The following is a 22,636-nucleotide window of genomic DNA, read 5'->3' on the forward strand; positions in this document are numbered from 1 at the left end:
TACAGATTTTACATTAATGCTTTGCATATAAAACCATCTAAATTGCTCTGGGAAACCCTGGTTATAAATTGATGCATGTTTTGTATTGATTATTTTTTGTCTTTTGGAGACTAAAATGTTTATTCCTGTTTTTTCATATCTTCAGCAGAAGCCTATCATTTTTTACTTAGTCCCAAATAGAGCAGTGATGCTACTGTATTCCCTTACATCTAAAGCCCTCATGAGTATTTTTCAGTACAAAAGGGAGCCAGATGTTTTACCAATCAGCTTTACTGCATTCCTAAGTAAAGACCATATTCTAATACCTTCCCCTCAGGCAAATGAGTAAGAGGAAAACATTTCATTTTGTGGCAATTCCAGACTACGGAGACCACTGTCACTTTGCATTTAAACAATTTAAGGTTATAAAGGTAAAAAGCAGCATCTTAGCCTCCATGCCAAGTATCATTTGATTTTGCATTTCCTTAAAAAACACCAAATTAGCAGACAAGTCCACAGTTGCTTCAGAAACAAGCCTAGAGAGAATTGGTACAAAAGCTGTCCTGCAGCCCCAAACAGATTCTTCTGTCAGTGATGACATTAAGCTCTGGTGTCTCCTAATTTTCAAACATTTATAAAAGGAGAAGCAGACTGTCAATACGTAACTATGGTCAGTATGTAACTGTTAAGACTTTTGTACTGAAAAATAAAGTTAATTTTGGCAGCTTTGTGAGAGAAAAGTCTATTACCAAGTCTGTTTCACCACGGTGAGCAATACAACAGCACAGAGCTTCCCACTTTTCTCCTTGGCAAGATTTCACATCAGCGTGCGCACAGTCAAGTTCAAGGGTGGCACAAAGCTGTCTGCCTTCTACAGGGCCACCAGAAGGAGCCTTTGGTGGTACTTCAGGAAGAATCCATCCTTTAAATTCTGGGTTTATCTGATAATGTAGATTAGAAAACTTCAAAATAAATCCCATAACTCAATTATTAGCACAGTATTATTTTTCATTACTGCATTCACACAGTTTGTATTTCAAATATTTTTTATACATATGCATACTATTATATGCTTATCTGTATACAGTATAAGTTTATATTATAAATATTTATGTATATAGCTTAATATGCAGTTCAATATATTTTATTTTAATATTGCATTATAATTTGTTAATAGATTATTAATGGAGTATGTCCAATAATAGGTATTATCAATGAAAATGCCTACTTTTAAAAAAAGAAAGATTAAGAAAAAAATGATTTCTGGATACACTGATTTCCTTCATTTCATGTAAATTTTTCATCTATGCTAAAGTTGATCTCTACAGTTTTTGGAGGCAGATGAAGGAGTTTGCTGATTTGGCAAAGGAGGCAGGAAAGGTATCAGTGCTGATAAGATAGTATTTATTAGCCACATCTGCTATAACTGCTTTTTATAGACTCCATCAGTGCAAGACAGTCACTCTTGAAATTTCTCCTACCTACCCTGAAAGGGACACAAACCTTGAAGAATTGCTTTAAATCCTGTTTGGTGTTTAAAGTTGACAAGGCTCCCTTCTCTTGTCTTTCAGTTCACAGGGTAATAAAACCTTCAGGGGTAGCAGTAAAGAGGTACAGTATTCTGAATAGTAAAGAGACATGTATTCTGAATGAGCATTTGACAGTTTTATTTGTCATTTATCTTTGATTATTATTTTAGCTAGTGTCTTTCTGAAATATTCAAACAAAATTTAGCCTTGTTACATTTAGTAACCTTATTATAAGAACCATAGTAAAAAGAAATTGAGACAACATTACAATGTACCAAAATTTAGTGACCTGAAAGTACCCAATGCCGAAATCAAGAGATGGAATAAATAGCCCTAATACTACTGTTATAGCTATCAACAGTGAAGTCTATATAAATTTATCCACAGCACCAATTAAACTAGATACTGAGTTATTTCTTCTTTTTCTGGCTACCTCATGTTTCCAAGATGTTGACCTGCTCATGAAGAGTAACCATATTTAGCTAGCCACAGTCTTTATACAAAGGTCTGCAAGGAAGTATAATACAGAGCTCTCACACTAATCCAGCAAACACGTGTGAAAACTGGCACAAAACAGCATCAACTGGAGAATAGATGCTACTGCTTGTACACAACAGATAATTTCTTACAAAAAAAAAAAGGCAACTTATCACTATGTTCCAAATTTTTCCAAAAAAAAACCCACAACACACCTTCCATCTAAGAAAGCAGATTAAAAAACCCTAAATAGTATAATGTCTATTTTGAAACCATGTTTACTGGAGGAAGAATCTTGTATCCCCAGTAAATAAATATTTGTTTCTTCTCTGGCATCTTTGTTAAAAACCAGGATATTACTTTGTGCAATCCTTTCCGTTCAAACAAGTATTTTTTTTTATTTTCAGGAAAGCTATTTTCTTATCTGTTTATGTTTGTCTGCTAACATAAACAGCTAAAGACTCTCAAACACTGACCTTTTATTTCACTGCAATTAAAACAGTAGCTAAAAACACAACAAAACCATGCAGCTTAACTCACCCCATCTGTCCACATGCATCAAAGTGCCTAGAAAGAATGTTAGTTAGATTTTATTTAATCACTTAAGTCATATAGCAAGAGCGTATTCAAGTAAAAGGTGACAGATCAGATGAAAGATAGTTAAATTTTAACCTCGACCCCTAAGATTACATTTGACATCATGTTGTTTTAGTATCAATGAAGACACCTGCACAAAGAATCTCTGTGCACACAGAGAACAGAATAAATGTAAATATTTTCAAAGCCAAAACTCCAGGATATAAATATCTCACATTCAAAAAGCTGAAAAGGATACTGTATATTTAAAGTTGAGAAACAAATGCACATCCATAAGTAATATTTAAGTCTATAATTACTTATAACATCATGGTCCTACAGATTCCATACTCTCTATACCACATTCTATTTTAGGCACACAGCATGACAATGTCTGTATGTTACTAATGCTGAGAATGATATTTGCGATATATTTAATATCTCAGTTATTGATTTAGACTGCTTAGTGGATACCCGATACATACAGTATTTCCATAACACAGTGAAATACAGAATTAAACAAGAGGTAGCTAAGGTTACCCTGGTTGGCTGCACAAGAGGAACAGTTTCAGAAAGACTGAAGTATATTTAAGGAAAAGAAAAAAAGATTAGGGTAGGCTGAGCTGGCAGCCTAATTCCAAAGAGCTCTTCTTGCCAGGGAGATTCATATTTATTGAGGCTTAAAAACTGGAAGAATATGTTTTTTGAACACATACTATTTTCATAATATTTTGGGACTATTAACTGAAACTCATTCATTCTAGATGAATTAGGAGGCAACAATGTTATTAAGGCATTTAAATGCACAGAACCAAATCAACTATACTGTAGTACTTCAGTTTACTTGTATGTGCATGGCAAAGAAAAAACTTAATAGGAATATATTCACACAATACAGCAGAGACAGAAGGCATCTGCATGAATTGGGTTAAACTGTCTCTTATGTAGCCATAGACTATTGATATCTCAGTCACTTAATAAAAAATTGACTGCTCATTTGCTGTTCAAAAATAGGAAGCATTTAATGCATTTGCTTACAAAGCTGACTGGCTTGTCATGATCTAAGACAACATTTTTTTGTAATATCTATCAAGACAATAAATATAGCAGTAAAGATACAGCAGGAAGTAAACCACAAAGCTGGCAGAGGGTTGCTACCACATGGTGACAAGAGCACTGCCCACAGCTCACAGCATCTCAGTAACAAGCCTCTCCAGTGCTGGGCACCGCCATAAAAAACATCCTGGGTTCAAAGCACCTTGAATCAAAGTGGGCCCCGCCAAAGGCTGCCAGTTTTGCACATTCTTCAGTGGGAAGATTTAAAGGCACAATCTTGCAGGTGGTCCAAGGGCCCAACCTGAAGATGCAGTAGGGAATCCTCTAACACCTTTCCAACCAAGCTACAACCAGAACTGAAACCTAAGGCTGTGCAGGGGACCACTGCCTGGCTCCGTGTGCTGCGTCCCAGTCCACTCTGTACGGCATAATACCTTGTAATGTAGAGAGAACAACAGTCAGCGGCAAATAAGATGCAAAAAAATGGAAGGACATCATTTTAAGGAAGGGACAAGGTAAAGCGGGAAAGAGATTTTTTTAAAAAAGCAGTAAGAAAATACAATCCTTACTTAAAGATGCTCCAACCCACAACAGCAATGGTAATTCTAATGATTTCTACATGGCCTTGTTTTACTGTATAGATTTTAAGCATTAATGATGTGACCATGTGGTCAGGTTTGTACCAGCTGAATCCAAATATGAGGCTTCTCTGAGGCCTGCATGCTATCACCAAGTAGCATGTTAGATGCAGATTAAAAACATTTGCATTAAGTTTCAAAAGTCTGTTAAAGCATTATGCTGCAGACTTATTTTATACATGGTTAATTTTACTTTGTGAGCATCCTAGTAATCTATTATATGCATTGCTACATTTGCATTCTCAATTAATTTCTAATAGAATAAAGACTCAAAGATAAACAGTTTAAAAGACTACTTAGGACACAATCTATTCTAGGATTTTTGATTCAACAAAAGCAGGCAATTTTTTTCTTTTTATGACAATGTAAGCACAAGAATCTTCCTGTATATTTCTCAAATTAGACTGCACATATTCTTTCTGGTTCTATTTTAGAACTACATTCCTCCCTCCAGGCAATTCCATACATCATTACAAATCCTTATGCAATTTTATCCCGGGTTCTATATTTATCAAGACACCTCATCTTAATAGCAATGTACTTCCCTCATTATGAACCAGGCTTTTAAAACAGATTGCAAAGAAACCCCCACAAAATTATCATTCTAACAAGATATGCCAATGGCTCATTATTTAAAGCATTTACACATAACTTATAGATTAAACAATGGTTCCTACAAAGAAATGCACTACCTTTTTTCTATTTGATGACCGAATTCAAATGTCACATACACTTTGTATCTGCCAAGAAAAAGAGCCCTTCACATGCAGTCATTATGCACAGTTTACCTACCTAAATAACATCATTTATTAAAAAAAAAAAATCCAAAATATACTGAGTGAGAAAGTATGGGCTAGTAGTAGAGTAAGTCACAAAGCGGTCTTGGATACAAAGGTTATGTAAAAATCCCATCAAAATCCCAGAGCTCCACAGTTCTTCCTTTCACCGCTCTGAAGAAAGGACTTCAAATGATTTAAGCAAAATGCTGCTTTTGACATGCAAGAAACTGATTATACCTGTTATGGAAGCATGTGTATTTTACACATGTTTATGTCAGAAGTCACCAATCAAGGAAAAATACACTAACCTGGTAACATGCTTAGAGTAGACATTATTTTGCAAATCCTCTATTGATTTGGGTTGGAAATTTTACCTGAGTAAAAACCACGCACAAGGTATCAGAAAGTGTCTAAACCAGCTACATCTATCTCAGTCATCAACTACATCAGCAGTGATCTCTTTGGAAACACAGTGCACATCTCAAAGTGTCACCAAGAAACACAGATAAGCCTTCAGAACTTTTCAAACTGTTTTTATCAGCTTCCAAGTCTGGGAGCCCAGAGATTTCTACTAAACCTCTGACAAACTTAAGAGGTACATTTAATTTAAGCACACTCCCTAGATTACCCTATGAACTGTGGCACTGAGTTCTCCATAGCCCTAGGATTTGTAAAGATATCCTCCAGTATATTATTTTGCCTTTTCCACAGTAGCAGAACCAAAGGGGTCTTTTCTGAACAAAGTGGTGTTTGGGGAATCCTTTACAGTATTCTGGTTTCTTTAGACAGTATAAGGCAATAGTTCTAAAGTAATTTTTTGTGGTGGTTATACATGTAGCCCTGGAAAACTCACCTAAACTCTAGTTTTAATCATTAGAAGTATTTTACTCTCAGTTGCTTGGAATAACAGTTTTCATATCATTGTGACACAAAGTCACCCCTACCATGTACGGCTATCTTTACTTCTCTTGAGAATCGTTAACCTTGGAAAATGGTGAAATATTCAACACAGCTTAAAGTGAAATGAAAAATTTAACACAACCCAAAAGAGGACTGTTTTAATAAACACATTTTAAATAAAGTAAGAATTTCAGAAATATCAGACATTAAAAAAATGAAAATTGCACATATGGTCTGTTAACCATTATTATAAGCATTATTTTAGTATTTTCCGTATGATTAAATGCAACATATGTATTTGTTTAAGATCTTCAGGACAGGAATAGAGTCTCTTCTTATCTGGAAGAATTATAGCACATTGCTGATGCAACACAAGGATTAGTAGAAAAGGTAAGATAAAGAGAACCAATTAGACTACCATGATGTAGCAGAAAGTATTAACAAGAACAGACAAAAAAAAATACTGGTAGTAAATTGTGTTTTCCTCCTTACTTCAGGTAAGCAGTATCAAATATTTAAGTACCAACTAATGCTCTCACAACACTAGAGAAAGAATGCTGAAACAAAATCACATTTATCAGCAAACAGACAAGACTGCACACATACACTTCATATATGTGCTAGTAACAACTCCAGTCAGTCTCATTTGGAAAACAGTGACCTAGACTCAACACAAAACATGACACTCTGCAGGGATGGCAACTTTTCAAGGGAGAATCAAATTATATTCTTCCTTCTGAAGCTAGTGACTAAACACATCCATAAAAAACTCAGCAGGGGCAGGAGAAGCTGCCTCTGGCTGCCTGATGCTTCTCAGAGTTTTCTTAGCATTTGCAGCTCATGCACATATGAGATCAATGCTGTGGTCCCTTGGCAAATTCCAAATTTAGTTGGAGTGGGGAGGCAGGAGTCATTGCCTCACAAAATTCTACAGCCTCCCAATGTGTACCACTCCAAATTCACGTGCACGCTCTTTGGCAATAGCGTACTCGAGTCTTGACCCTGATAAAGGCAACCTAACTGACTGCAAAGCTGACTCGCGATAAACAGCACACTTTAACCAGAGAATTCCAACAGCTTTAGGCCATACAGGGCCACTTTAGTATTGCAAACTGCAAGCTCTGAGATGATTAAGACACAGTAGACAATACTGCAAATCTGATCAAGGTTACAAACCATATACCATTATGTCATTTGAATTACACTACTAAAGAAGCAAAGCAGCCTGTTTAGTGTCACTGCAGTGTGTACGTTTTTGATCCAGCTGTATTGGTTAGGATAGCAGAAGAAATACTTTTAGTGAAATTCAGCATAAATCCTCGTTCTAAGTAACACTGGTAGAGTGAAAGCTCTTACTGCCCCTCCCCTCCTTTCTTTTTCCCCCCTTTATGAAACCTGACTAGCTAATTTCATTTAGATCTAGTTTTCCCTAGCACAGGCTATATCTGGTCTAGGATACTGTCAGTGTAGCTTCACTGGTAAATAACAAGTGCAGGAAGAACTAAAACCTGGTATCTACAACAAATGTCAGAAAGACTATGTTAATTTTTCTATAAAAATCTTTATACAGTAGAGATTTACAATCAGCAAATGAAGATAGAGAATTAAAATAACTGCATAAATCACTTACTGAAGCTATATTCAGACAGTTAGTATGAAAGATTACACCTGATGTAATCTTACACTAAATATAGCAAGTTTTATTATTAATATGCTACCCACTTAGTGTAAGCTGTCAGAACAGCTAAGTGGCAGTGAAAATGCAAAATGCTGATTAAAACTGGTCCAAAAAAAGTTTTAAAAAACTCTCAAACAGAAATTTTATTACTAGAATAAACAACAATTATATTAGAACACAGTAAACAAACATAAGCCACTACAAAATAAACCAGACACTGTCCACACAACTCACAAAAGGAAAACAGATTAATTGACCCTGCAGGACCTTTGATTCTGCAAAGACTTGTAGACTGGTTGGCTTTCATTCACTCTGAGCAAAAGTCAGAAGTGTCAACAACCAATATAAGCAGCACTAAATCCACTGCAGCAGCATGTGAGGACTGGAATTAAATAAAGATTTAAGAAACTAAGCATCAAAGGTATCACTCTTTGATTTTAAAATAAAGAAAAGCTTTAGAAGGAAAAAAAAAGAAATACCAAATTTATAGAACTTTAGCTTCTATGTGTTTTTTGACAGCTTCAACAGTAGACTGCATCTCTGAAGTTGTCTAGAACGATGTATAGCTGAAAAATTTCTGACTAGTTTGATAAAGACTAGTTTTATTGAGACTCATGGAAAATCTAAATAGTTCTCAGCTTCAACTACTTAAACTAAATGAATGGCAAGTATTTACAAAGAAGAATTTGATTCTACAACAAAGCTATTAATGGTTGTTACATCCCACTTAGGACAAGAATAAGAACTTACCCAGTGGCTCAAATTATGCTTACACCAGAGTCCTGTACATATATGAAATTGGTCTTAACAACAGGACTTTGTAAACATAATTCGATGCTGCTGAAAACCACCACATACCTAAACATAAAATCCTATTCTGCTGGCTCTCTACAGTATGGAGATACATTGTCACTTTGTCAGCTTCACTCTGTCAACTATTTTAAATAATTGCCACCCATTTTGCAGCAATCCATTCTTATGCTTCAATAGTAAAGACTATATTACCATGGAAAAATGGGAAGCACTGTAGCATAACCTCACTGCATTCTCAAGAGCAAATTCTAGGCCTGGTTGATGAAGCAAAAGTATAAACATTTCCACTACATACTCCTTCAATACCACAATGATAATGAGAATTATGCTGTTTAATTTCAAATAGTTGCCTTAACCTACAATATTTCACATACCTATGATGCAAACACTTCCACTACATAACATACTGAAAGATAAACAAACAGTTCAGAATTGTTCACCAGCACAATCTCAACCAATGATGCTTAATATCAGTTATAATGAAAAGGAATAATAACAGAAAGTAAAGTTATCCACTGCTAGAATGTGAAAAGCACCTCCGTTTAACAGGACTGCACAAAGTCTGAACTGAAAAAAGATTGCTTCAAAACATAAACTAAAGGTGGTGTACTTGTTTCAAAACCATTTTGCTTTTATTTCCTATTTCTGTCAGTAAGAAGCCACAAGTAGCATCTGAACTGCTTAAAAGACTCACAGCACGCTACTTTGTCTCTATTTCTCTATCACTCATAGCTTTTACAATCCAGTTCCACTTTCCGTTTATTGGACTTAATGCTATGCTCTGCATGGCCAGTTCTTAGCTAGTTTTAAAAAGCTCAATACCTTAATTGCAACAACATAGCGTACAAGACATAGGGAGAACTTTTGTCTGTAACTATGATAGCATCTCTAACAGTAGTTATACTGGAAAAATTAGAAGTTTAAATTGAATTAACAACCTAGCATTTGCAGAGCTCAGCAATCTACTGTCTCCAAAAATGAATCAATTAAATATGCTGTAGACTTTTGGAATTCCCCCAGAGAATTAAAGTGGTCTTATAGGACTGTCCATGGGTTACTTGGAAGCTACTCCATGAGCACATCAGCACCAGAACTGGATCGCTTCACTCAAGACCCTTTAAAAGTGATTACTTCCTGCATTTAACATATTTTATATATACCTACATACACATCTACTTACACGAGAGTTCCATACATTTATGAAATTGGTCTCGACAGGACTTTTTAAACATAGTGCAATGCTGCTGAAAAATGTCACATAACTAAATGTAAAAGCATATTCTGTTGGCTCTTTACAACAAGGAGGTATGTTTCCAGTAGGATTCCTAGTGGAATAATGGACACCTTCCTCACTAGGAACTGTATAGAGAAAACCAAAATTTTAACACGTTTGTCCAAAGAATCAGGACCAACAGTTAATCTATTTAGAAACAAGCTTATTTTAAAAAAATTGGAGTTTCCTAAGAAGATGCAACTTCAAAATTCTCCACAATTAAAACTGCAATATAAAAAAAAAAAAAAAAAATTAAAATTGTTCTTTGTTCTTGACTCAAGAATAAGGGTTGCTATTTATCTGCCTGCAGTTCAGCCTGTTCAGTGTCTGTTAAGAGACAGGACATCAAAGCACACAAACTGTTGAATATTTCCAAAATTTCCTACACGTAAGTAGAAGAATGGTATTGCAAGCCTATACTGACCTCTTGCCTACATCCCACCTAAACCCGCTGGCCTAAAAACCATTCAAATCATCCAGTCTTGAAATACCTAACCAGTTTGAACTGACAGTAACTTCTTCTCTGAAAGAATGGCAAAAAGTTCACTAGCTCCATGAAGAGAATAAAGTTGGGAAGCATAACTGTATCTGGAAACTTGCAAAGATTATTTTGTAAACAATGACTCTCTGTTCTTGAACATAACCTTCTGAGTGTGCACTGATGCTCCAAAGCAACCTACATTTTAACATTCATAGGACACATTTTGAACATACTAAGAGGAAATCTTCCTGTTACGTGTGATGCATTTCAGACGAAGCACGAAAAAGCACTGCTTTCATGCAATATTCTTTTGTAAGTGGAAAAAAGGTGCACAACTGTGTAATAGAACCTGATGTGTAGACCAGGTATCATGGAAAGAAGGCAAGCTCTGGAAGTTATCAGCAAAACCAGGAGCTCAGGACAGGTCGTGTGCTTGTGCAAACCACGCGGGTTCATCAGATTGCACGACCAGGGCTGTCAAGCGAACGAGGGAAACGCTCACTGCGAAGGCAACCCCTGCCTCCTTCCGCTGAAGAAGACGGCAAAGCTCCCGTCGCTGAGGTGAGGCAGGCTCAGCTGAAGCGACACAGCGCTGATCCCGGCCGCTGCCGCGGGGGCCGGGACCGCGCGTTACCTGCGGGCCCGCCCGGGCGAGGGGGGCTCCCGCCGCCGGGTCCCGCCTCACGGCGCCGAGGCACACGAAGTCCGCGTACCACGGTCCCCGGCCCGCTCTTCCGCGCCCGCCCCCGGAGCCCGGCGCCAGGCCCCGGCTCCCCCCCGCGGCCCGCCCGGCCCTGCCGGCGAGGCCGCCGGAGCGGGGATGCTGCTGCCGCTGCCTTACCTGAGCCAGCACCGTCGGGAACAGGCCCGGCCGCCCGCTGTAGCACGCCGCCACGGAGCATCCCCCAACCAGGACAGCGGCGGCCACCCTCCAGCCAGGCGGGCGCCGCTGGCTCCAAGGAGCCCGCAGCCCGGCGAGCCGCCCCCTCAGCGGAGCGCGGCCTCCCACCGCCAGCGCCGCTCTCCACGCCGCCATCTTCCCGGAAGCCGCCGTGGCGCCGCCGACATGGAACCGGCCCCTCCGCCGCCGCCCGGCGCCGCGGGGCGCATGCGTGGCGCCGGGCCCCGGGCAGTGGGGCGGCCCGCAGCCCGCTCGGACGGGGGGGGGGCGGGCTCTGTCCCGCCGCCCCCGGTTCCGTTCCCGCTCCGCCAGCGGACGGGGAGCTGCCCGCAAAGCCGGAGGGGACGGAGCTGTCAGAGAGGTAACGCAAGCAGAGGTGCGCAGGGTCTCACAGCACTGACCGGCGCCGCAGGGCCGCCTTCCCGTTTTGGTAAACGTGCCTGGCTCCCGGCCCCTTCACCCCGGACCGGGTAGTCCCCTCAGGGGTGAGGGGAGGCGGTAGGGCCCCCGCTTCAAGCGTTTCGCTGAAAACGGCTCCAATGGAGGGGCCGGTCGACGGGCAGAGGCCCTGCGCGGCCGGTCCGGGCCCGGGCCCGGGCCCCTGGGGGCTGTAGCTGTCCCTGCCCCTCCGGGAAGGGGAGAGGGCCTGGCCGGGGCCGGGCTGGCCCGGCGGATTCCTGGTGGAGGTGGAAGGCGGTGGCAGGGGTCAGGCGTTTTGTTTGTGTCAGGGGAAGGAGCACCGAAGGCCTTGCCAGTGCCGTAGGGAGCGAAAAGTGGCAACGCACGTAACGGGCCGAGGGTGCCCCTTGCCCTCTCCGTGTGTCTCTCAGGGAGCTCAGCTTCACGCTGGTCACTGATGCGACTCTTCCAGAACCGTAAAACACTGCCGAGTACATCGAGAGCAATGGGTCACAGACTGGGTTTGAAACCCTGCGAGAAGCCCAGTGTGACAGAGCGAGACAGGTTTGGTGAGCTTGCGCTAGCAGGGCTGACCTGGCACTGTGTGCTCTGCCGTTAGGGTTTTCTAAGTGTTGGAGATGTCATGAATGGATGTGTTGCTCTGCATATGTTTCAGAGGAGAAACAACAAAAGCATGAATAAGTTTAAAATATCCCTTTCAAGGGCAGAGTAAAGCTTCTCATGAAATACATGACAGAAGATAGTGTTTACAGAAACTGTCATGGCAGACATGATGACTGGAAAGCATGACAGATTGACTTGACCAGCAGTAATCCCATGTATCAAAGACAGCTATTCTCTGTGAATGCTTCAAAGTGCATTTTTGTCCACTTCTGTAGTTTTAACAAAGTTCTCTAAGTCTCAATTACATTGAGTTGCTCACACTTAAACATTAGTTAGTTGATCACGTTCAAACATTGGGCCATCAGTGAATTAATCATACTGTCACATGAAGTCGAGAGGAAACTACATGTCACTTGTAGGTTGGCAGTGCCAGTATCCATGTTTTCAGAGGAGTTTGTCTAGTGGCTTCATGTGAATGTGGGAAAAGACTGGGGAGAGAACTGCTTCATGCAATTTCCCATTACTTAAGTCTTTGGTTAAAGGCCTTCAGAAAGTACTCGGTCCATTTTAGCAAACTATCTTTCATCTCTTTCTGATACGACAGCCAGTACTGTGTTGTCAACATTACAGATGCTGTGGTAAAGGCTCTGAAACATGGGTGTGCCTTTTTGCCCCCTATCCACTGAAAAACGGTGATCATCCATCAGTGCCACTAAAGTAATTTTAGTTCACTTTCCTTCCCTGACCTGAATTCAGAGTCAGGAATTCAGTTTCATAGATGGTAATTTCAGTCATCTAACTAATGGCATCTCAGAATTTATCCAGCCTTCCATTAGCGTGTGTTGTTCACTGAGTGTCATTCTGTGAAGTGTTTGGGACATCTTCAGGAATGTGTCACCTGAGTCCTTAGCATGATACAAACCCTTCAAAAACACCTCTGGGGAACACAAATGACTGCTCATTGCAAAATCACCCAAGAGTGCAACATGCAGGGTGAATGGTTTCCATCTCCACAGACTAATGTACATTGCAAAATCTTTTTCCTATCCTCAGAGACCTAGAAAATAACCCACACAGGAAAATCTTTTCTAATCCCTAGATACTGTAAAATGTAGCAACAGAATCCTATCATCATATAAAAACACACACTGCAAAATTCCACTTCTGCTGTAGAAATGTAAAACTTGCAGCAAATTCCTGTCCCCTATTCCTACTTCCCTCTAGACAGACAAAATATTTTCCATCCCAGTCTTCTAGTTTGACACAGAATATCTGCACAAACACATCAAGAATACTTTCCTTTCTGTGTCAGCCAATAACAAGCACTTCATGAATGCTGGCAACACCCCAGCAGCACTATAAAGGATGGCTGAGAGATTTGAATTCTGAATGCCAGATCCCTTGATGTTGAACACACGACCACAACACAGGTAGGCAGGTTTAGTTCACCACCGTGCCAGGCATTTTCAGTTTTTCTTTGAGTAAGAACAAATAAGTAGGTCATTTATCTTTCCTCAGATGACATTCTTGACTGGAACAGATAAAATTGCAATGTGAATGAAGAACTATTCTCATATGACTGCAAGCACGCAATGCTGGTGGGGAAGTTAAGTGTCCTTAGCCACCTGTTCTTTCTCTGTAGTAAACTCACCCTGTGTGTTCAATGTGCAGGAGTGCAAAGCTACCACTGCACTAATGTGGCTCACATCTGTAACCGGGCTGGTATATTTGTGGGTGCTAGACCACATGCCTGAGTAGCTAGAAGACCGTTAGCTGTGAAGACATAGTCCTGTTTCACATCATGCAGTATCACTGCAGTGTAGTTTATGAGAGAAAGCAAAGTGCCGTAACCTATAGAAATGACATGGACAGTCTGGTAAATACAACTACTATCCCCTGTGGCACTAAAATGTTAGTTCAGAGGCTTACTTTCTCATCCTGCTCAGTTTGCTCATCCTTGTCTCTTGTAAGCAGAAATCATTGCATTTAGCAAGTTGGCATACCTGTTTTTTAACAGGTGCTTTCTACATGTTGACTTCAGAGATGTTTGCATTGCTGAAAATTTGCAAAAGCAAATGAAAAGTCTAGTAAAATATTTTCTTAAATATTTAAGTATGTAGTTTTCCTGTAAGATTTTACGTTTCACTGAATTGTTGCATAACAATATTTAAATGCAGTCATTTCTTCTTAGGCATAATGAACATAATGTGAAGTTAAATCAAAAGACAAAAACACACTACCATGAAACAAAACCCTTGTGACTTCTGTGATTCTTAGGAAATCATGTTTGCCAGAAACTTAATTTCTTCCAAGTTTTGTACAAAGTCAAAAGCAAAACCTAAAAATACCAAGTAAACCTACAGCTCTGCATGCTTTAAGGTCTGCTTCCATGCCTCCATGTCTTTTAAGAGCGTTAGGCCAAGTTTCAGCAGGGATTCACTCTCTGCTAGAACTCCAATCCCCTCAAGAGCATTAGGCTTAGTGCCAGCATTCATTTACTCTTGTAACAGCTTAAATTAACTGCTGTTACATTCAATCTAAACCCTTTCTTACTAGTTTCCATAGACTAAGAGTTGAGAGATGGATTCAGTCATGCAGTCTGAGGGCCACCCATCATGCTCGCCTGTCTTTCCAGACTTCAAATGCTGTGTAATCTGGATTGGCGAAGGCTATGACCAGCCATTTGTGAATCAAGGGAGGGGCTGGCAAGCCACCTTTTATATACATGACCCCATTTCACAAGAAATAGTATGGGGGTCGTCTGACTTACTTACTGTATATATATTTGACAGTAAGCTCCAACCGAAAATAAGCTTTTAGTAGACCAGGCATTGTGCTAACAATATTTCAGATACTTTCCTGGAGGAGCTGAACAGACAAGCTAATCAAAAGACAGGAAATATCACTGCTCAGTTTTGTAGATGAAGAACGGGGCCACAGATTCACTTCTGCCCGAAGTCAGACAGAAGACTGAAACAGAAGGTCTCCCAAAGCCAGGCCTTCTTTAGCCCCTTCAGAATTACATTGGTCCTCTTAAGAGTATCACTTGCATTTTACTTCAGTGGATGTGAGAGCAGTCTGTCTTCTTGTGATTACAAGGATATACTGGGAAGGAGATAAGGATGTAAGCACAAGGAAGACAAGTTTTGTTAAAAGCAATAAAATAATTCTAGTGCACTTTGGAAACTACAGGGTGATTGGGTAAAACTGGACAGTCAAAGTTGGCTGGCTGATGCTTTGATCTCTGTCCAGAGTCTCAGAGGTCCTGTACCGCGGTTGTTTATGGTAAAGGTTGGGAGTTGACTTCAGGGACTTCCAAAGCTGCTTTGTATGCTAGAGGGACTATTATTTATAGAATTATAGAATAGTTTGGGTTGGAAGTGACCTTTAAAGGTCATCTAGTCCAACCCTCCTGCAATGAGCAGGGACGTCTTCAACTAGATCAGGTTGCTCAGAGCCCTGTCCAACCTGACCCGGAATGTTTCTGTAATTTCTACCTATCGATCCTCCACAAGAAAAAAAAAAACAAGCAACAAACAGTTGAGAGATCAGTTTCAAGGAAGCTGAAGTACCTTCCTCTGATGAAGAAGCCTTAAGATGACAATATGCTGTTAGTTTACAGAAAGTCCAGTTATTTTATAGGTTTTAGAGATGATGGAAATGGAACTAATTACCAGACAGTCAACAACATCCACTAGTAAGACTGAAATGTGAACATTTTGTGGCTAGATAAAACTGTTCAGCTCATAAATAACCAGCAATCTTTGCATTTAGGAGCTAGGCCGTAAATACAGCTTATCTTAAAATATTTTCAACTTATTGAAGATACTTGAAAGCTTATCGTGATAGAGTCCATTTAAAAGGAAAAGAATTAAAATTTATCTAAGATATGTGTCCCCAAATACCTCTCATAGCATTAATCTATATTGACCTTTTTAACACACTAATTGTCTTCCTACACTGTTCCTATGTAGTTAGCTGAAAAACACCTTGCTGCCATATGTAACAAGTTCCCTCACACTTCAGAAGAATTACTTTTTTAAGTCAAGTTGAAAAATCAGAGAAAAAAGTTGAAAGCAGAATCCTTATTTTTAAAATAATGCATTTGAGAATTGAAGATACTAGTAATATAATTGGAAAGATTTTAAAATACAGTTTTGAAGTTGGCAGTGACATTTTGGGGGTAAATATTCATAAAAGAAATGGTATGCAGACTGTTGAAATACTGCTTTTATGTGAATAAAAAAGTGCAGGTCAAAACTGATACTTTCTTGTGAAGGAACATGTATTTTTTTTTTTAAATTTGAAAAGTATATTCGTTATGGCTTTCCAAGTTAGGCTGTAGGTCTCAACTCCATGATGAGTTACATATATTATGTCTAATTTTAAGCATTTTGAAAAGTTCTGTGGTCTGAAGCAAGACTATTCCTGCTGCATAAAATTAACTGTGTACATAAATCTTTGAAGACTGGGATCTTTCTTGCTGTTAGATGAGAACTGTGGTTCAGCTGCTCTTTTATCTTTTAATGATAAGATCCCGTGGCACTTTTGCAACAATAATAGAGGTCCCTTGAAAACATTTTAAGTAATGGAATTACAGTATGTGCTTTAGTGGTTAATACTTTCCTCGTGGTTCCAGCTAAATAAGTTGTACTTCATTTTTTTTCCCCTTCCAAACATTCTTCTGTAGTGTTGCTAGCACTGATTAAAAAGATAGACCCATATCTAAGAGAAATCCTATCATTTGGACTTTTTACCTGTATCTTTATATACATACATATACATATATATATACACATTTATATATGTATTTTCCCTATAATATATTAATCGTAGGATTTCCTGAAATCTTATTACCAGTGATTCCCATGTCAACATAAAATTTTATTGTGGGGACTTTACTATATTTCAGGAAGCATTTCTTCTCTTTTCTTTCATTCTCTGAAATCAGTGTGAGCACTGCCATCAATTTTAATTATACCAGTATTTCACCCTAACTTTTATAGGAAGAGTTGGCAGCAATAACTATAGTTAAGGTTGCCTAACACTTTCCACTGTATAGATTCCGTACTTAAAAAGAGAGAAGGGTAGAAATTGTACATAAGGGTACAATAAAACAAGTCAAGATTAGCAAAGTTAATTTTATCTGTGTTACTTGAAAAACCAGAAGAATTTATTAGGGACTCAGACTCTATATTTTTAAATGCAATGTGACTGATATAATTTTAAATAATTATTGTTATGTAGTTCAAAAAATACAATAAAGATGGCAAAGACATTACTTCACAGTATTACTAAAGAAACAATTATAGAATTATCAGTATTTTAACCTGTAAAATAGTTTTAAAATATATGTTTTCTGGAAATGCTGGAGTAGAAGCAGCATCATATGCCTTCTTTCTTGTTTCTTTTCCCAGACTGCTGTCTAAAGCTACTATTAATAACACTTTGTAGTAGTACTGTGATTTATTAATGAAAGTTATCTTAAATTGTAACATCTTTAATAATGCTGAAGATGGTGAAGTGTATATAATTATTTCTTTGAAAAAGAAAGGAATTATAAAACTCTAAATTACTGTTTTCTGTAATGTATTCCATTATTTTAAGTAGTGTTTACTTCTTTTGCTCAGGATACTATTTATGATCTTTGATTGCACCTATTTTTATATCAGCAGGGGAGGCGGGCATGATTATTTTCCACATATGTGTATTTAGTAACTAAAATCAGTATAGGGTCTGATCTAAGCTAATAGCGCGAGTGTGTGGGATACCTTTGCTATAAAAGGTTCTGCGATCCTTTCATAAAAAATTTGAAAGTCCTAATACAAAGTTCATTGTGGTCAGCAGAGTCTGTTTCCATTGATGTCTACATTTGGCTTTTAGAGAGTTGAAAAATAGCTATACTATTTGTGTAAATATTGTGGGCAGCCTTGGTATATTTGCTGGTGAGGGGTTCCTTAGCCTGTAGCTACATCAAAAGGGACTGTTGGAGCCACTCACAAAGGCATAGTAATAATGGCACTAATGAAAATCCCTGAAGAAACTGTGGACAAAGCTGCTCTCTTTGGGGAACAGTCAGCACTTGGCACCATTCAGGCAGTAGCTGTTGGCTGAGTACACCCAGAGGGGACTTCCAGTCCATTACAGGACCCTATTCTAGAAAAGGGAAGGGTCTTGAGGGAACTTGAAGGAGTTGGTACTCTGCAACATTTGAATTGGCATGTGTCCAAGGAGGCAGAAGCTATGTCAAGAGCAAAAAGTCAAGATACACAGACTGGCTGATGTTCACAAGGCTTAGGGAGTCTCCTGTTCACATGGCTTTCACAGTGTTTATGGGTCTCATGTTCCTGCAGCTCAGGTGTAGCCTCTCTGTATCTGATTTGTAATGGAGAGGTTTAGTTGGAGTGGCCCAGAGCACAACCAGGACACCTGTATGGTGCTGGTTCTGGTCCTTGAACTCTCTTTCTCTCCTATGTAGCACAAAATATGTACCCCTACAGTATTATTCAGGATCCACAGCAAATCACCGGTAACTTAATTTCTGAGGAAAGAGACTAAACCATGTGTAACAGAGGTTTGTGCAGAATGGAAAGGGTACATTAGACATAGCTAAGATTCATCCAACTGAAAATAAATGTCTACAGGTAGGTGTCTGCACCTGAACTAATCACCTTATGCTCTTGTTATAGTCAATGGGGAGAAGTATGCATCTCTACATCATAATTCGTTTCATCCTAAAATAAATGTTTAAAGCGGCTCAGATGAATCTCAACCAAAGAAATACCCATTTCAGTCTTTCTGGCTGTAAGATTATTTATTTATTTTTTGTTTAGTTCAGCTGTAAATATCTACACTGTAAGCTGCTTTTATTTACTGTGTATGGTTGCTGCAGAGAGTCTTAAAAAGGAAGTCTTGTATATCTGCATATCAAACTTGCTGGGCGCATGCACTGTCACAGTTGGCAACAAGGGAAATAGTCAGACACAGCTGGATTGTGGGCTGCCACCCTGATGACAGATGTTGTTACTTCACAGTGCAGCTGAGGGAAGAATTGTTGTTGCATTACAGAAGTTGTGATACCCTTCCTACCTGAGTACTAACTTTTTTCTAGGCTTATGAACATCTGTATTTGGGAACACTGGAATTTACTTCTCCTTTGTGTCTTGACTTGCATGAAAAATACGCATATCTTCTGTCAGTTCAGACATCGCTGCCATCACCAGCTGTAGGGAGGTCTCGGAGATTGCTCATAGAAGTAGATAGTCTGGTGTTCCAGAGGCTACCTGCCTACTTGCCTGTGGTAGTTGAAGGCGCTTAAGAATGCTAGGCTTACCGTGCTAAGCTGCCCCTAAATTTAGCTGGGTGGGGCTCTGTGAGTAGGGAGAGGCTGACTGATGAAAGCAAGCTGTTTATTGTTCTCCACAGCAGCAAGAGAGACTGCCATTTTGACTCAGAGGACCTGAGGTCAGTCTAGAGCCTTCCACTCCATAAGACCTGAGAAGTTCCAGGAAGCTGTGGCAGCACTGGAGGACTGAGGACCAGCAGAGCCTATAGGTAACCTGCTGGAAACCAGGGTCTGCTGGAAACCAGGCCCATGGTGTGACCTTACCCTAAATCTACCCATGACAGCTGTCTTTTACACCTGATAACATCCTGGCACCCAAAAGAGCCCACTACTCTTACCAGACCTGTATGGGTGAAATGGAAGGCAAATTTGAGGAATATATATTATATTTTTATTTTTAATAAATTGCAGGTTATCATTTGCTGTTACAGACCAAGCAGGATCTAAATGACTTACTACCCATGCAATCTGTGTCTGTTCTCTTCTCCTCCTTTTAGTCTACTCTGCTCCTTAACCTCTTTTTATACAGTCTCTATTTTATTATGAATCATTTTGTGTGTATTCAGCAACTAGGTTTACTTGCTGATCACCAGAAACTCAACTACCACTGGTAGCTGGGTGAGTGGCAGAGTCCCTGCAGGGAGAGCAACAGGGAACTCCATTGATTTGAAGTGTTGGGGGACCTCATCAAGAACTAGGTATTACAGCATCTGTGGAGGGTTACTAGAGGTTGATTGCTGCCTTTTGGTATCATGAAGAGCAGTAGGCTGAAATGACTTGTCTAAGATCTTAAAGCAAGGCAGTGACAGAGCTGGAAATGATCCCTGGGGGCAACAGCTATTTGTAACAGATTTTCTGCAAGTATTGCATTATTTGGATGGTTTCTAGTTGATTATTGCAAATTTTTTAAAAATAAATTTTCTGCATTACTGAACTTTGGGGGTCCACATTTGATTTTAAATCCAAGGACACCTGTGTCTGTCATGCTACTGCTCATCCATAGTCTTACATCTACCTTACATGTAATTTTTAAATTTTCCTAGATACAACTCCACTGATTCTAGTTTGTCGTAATTTATATTCTGAAAAGGCAAGACAGATTATTGTCCAATAAAAGCAAGTAACAAGAAGATGTAAGAAAGCAATGGCTAAAGCATGGTGGGAGTGTCTACCATTAACTTTATGCCTTATTTAGTGCACTTTATTCTAGTTCATTTATATCTAAATGACACCAGTTAAAAGTCCCTTATATTCCCTAAAACTCTGAGACAATCTCTAAGATTTTAATTTGCTTGAAATCACTGGCAAAACTATTCTGGACTTCAGTCCAGAACTTGTCTTTCATCTTTCTACGTACACTTGATGGCCTAAAACTTAACCCATCTTATTCATCATCTTTGTCCCTTAGCCTTAGAAAGAGCTTAGCCAGAACAAATGGTGAGTGTCCAGCAGAAGTAGTTTTAGATTCCAGGAAGATATTCTCTCCTTTCTGCAAAAACTGCCATCCTTGGTTATGATCTGAATCATGTTTTGACCCCAAACTAGAAAACCCCAGATCATTACATAGTAGCATTAAAAAAAAATGACTAGGTTGCAATTGCCTCTTAAGGATTTTGTTAAATATTTTAATTAGTTAGCCTTTCGTTTGATATCTTACTTTTTTCAAAGCTGTAAACTTGTTTAGTAGCCGGCATACCACATATCTGATTAGTTTGGATGTCCAGATGTAATAAATACTCTGGATATCATGCAGACGAGGCAAAGTTTCTAACACTTCTCAAATATCAGATAGTCTTCAAAATTCAGAAGAAAGGCTACTGTTGTGTAGGTATTTTACAAAATAATTTTTAAGAAAGAGAAGCTAGTTGAGTATGACAGATACATTCACGTTTCTTCCATCTACCTTCTCAAGTAATTCAGGAACTAGCCAAGCATTGAATTGTTTCCATGTATTTCAGGTATCTTTGAAAACTCATGGAGGACAGAGGAGATAGTAGAGAACTGAAAAAGGGGGACATAATAACTTTTAGAAGAAGACATAACCCAAGTTAGCCAGCTAGCCTAACTTTCACCCTGGAAGTATTAAAAAAGCAGTTTCTGAAGGCCTAGAACATAGTAAGGTGGTAAAACCTTGCTGGCATGCCTGTGTCAAGAACATATCATGTCAACCCAAACTAATTTTCTTCACTATCTTGCGTAGTAGATACAGGTGAAGCAGGAAAAATTGCTTACGTAGATTCTAGTAAGGCTTCTGACTCTGTTCCCTATAGTTTTTTATAAGTAACTAAAGAAGTATGGTCTAGATGAAATCACTAGAAGGTAGAGATAGATGAGGGCAACTCATCAAAAAATACTGTGTTGGAAAAGTGGTTATTGGTGACTTACAGTCAATTTGAGGTGGCATTTCGTGTAGGCTTTAGAAATTTGGGGACAGTTCTCTTCAATGTGATGGGACAAGTGACTAGACTATTTGCTTACAAATTTCAGCATTTATGTCAAGCTGGAAGAAGTTGGAAATACACTGGAAAAATGGATCAGAATGGTAAAATGATCCTCTCAAGTTGCAGATATGGCTTAAAATCAACAAATGCAATAAATACAGGTTCTTACAATGATGAAGGAGGAATCAATTGCACAAAAACGAGACAGACAAAAAAACCCCTCCACAGGTGGGACAGCAAGACTGCAAAGATGACTGCATAGGTCTGAAGAAACTTACAAACTAAATAAGATCCATAAATGCAATCATGTGACCTAAAGCCAGTTCTCATATATGATAGGTACTTTCAGGGAGATAGAAAGATTGAATCCTCCCCTACAAATGATAGAAAAGCTCAGGTTGGAAGAGACCTTGGAAGATCATCTGGTCCAACCTTTCGTAGGAAAGGAAGCCCAGATGATATGCTGTCCTGAAGCCTGAACTGGTTTACCATATCCAGTTTGGGACAGTAGTTTAGTCTAGACAGTGGAAAATACAGGAGGGAAGTGCTGACATCTCCCAGTATGGAAAAGACCTTTCTAAGAAGAATAGTGATCAGTTGTTCTTCAGTGGCTGTTTAGAGAAAAGCAAGAAGAATCATCTTAATTGCCAGGTTAGAAAAATCCTTTTCATTATGAACATAGGGAAGCACTGGAACAAGCTGTGTAGATGGGCTGCAGAACACCTTTCCTGGGAAATATTTTTCTGG

General features: G+C 39.2%; 2 protein-coding genes and 1 long non-coding RNA gene across 3 annotated transcripts in view; 2 read left to right on the forward strand and 1 right to left on the reverse strand.

The window, feature by feature from the left end:
• Positions 1-11,427, reverse strand: part of MICU2 (mitochondrial calcium uptake 2) — a 152,713-nt gene extending 141,286 nt beyond the window's left edge. The window contains exon 1 of the mRNA XM_042793258.1: positions 11,021-11,427. Coding sequence (XP_042649192.1) covers positions 11,021-11,215 — 195 coding nt within the window. The 5' untranslated portion in view covers positions 11,216-11,427. The remainder of the gene's footprint in view (positions 1-11,020) is intronic.
• The window catches only part of FGF9 (fibroblast growth factor 9), a 56,233-nt gene continuing 44,842 nt past the window's right edge, over positions 11,246-22,636 (forward strand). The window contains exon 1 of the mRNA XM_042793259.1: positions 11,246-11,441. Within this exon, the coding sequence (XP_042649193.1) occupies positions 11,246-11,441 (196 nt within the window). The remainder of the gene's footprint in view (positions 11,442-22,636) is intronic.
• Positions 12,738-14,328, forward strand: LOC122153473. The gene is made up of 3 exons (XR_006165373.1): positions 12,738-12,820; positions 13,416-13,533; positions 13,622-14,328. It is a non-coding gene; the product is annotated as an uncharacterized LOC122153473 (long non-coding RNA).

The sequence above is a fragment of the Tyto alba genome, unplaced genomic scaffold (genome assembly GCF_018691265.1).
Source record: "Tyto alba isolate M040663 unplaced genomic scaffold, T.alba_DEE_v4.0 Super-Scaffold_2, whole genome shotgun sequence".
Classification (NCBI taxonomy): Eukaryota; Metazoa; Chordata; class Aves; order Strigiformes; family Tytonidae; genus Tyto; species Tyto alba.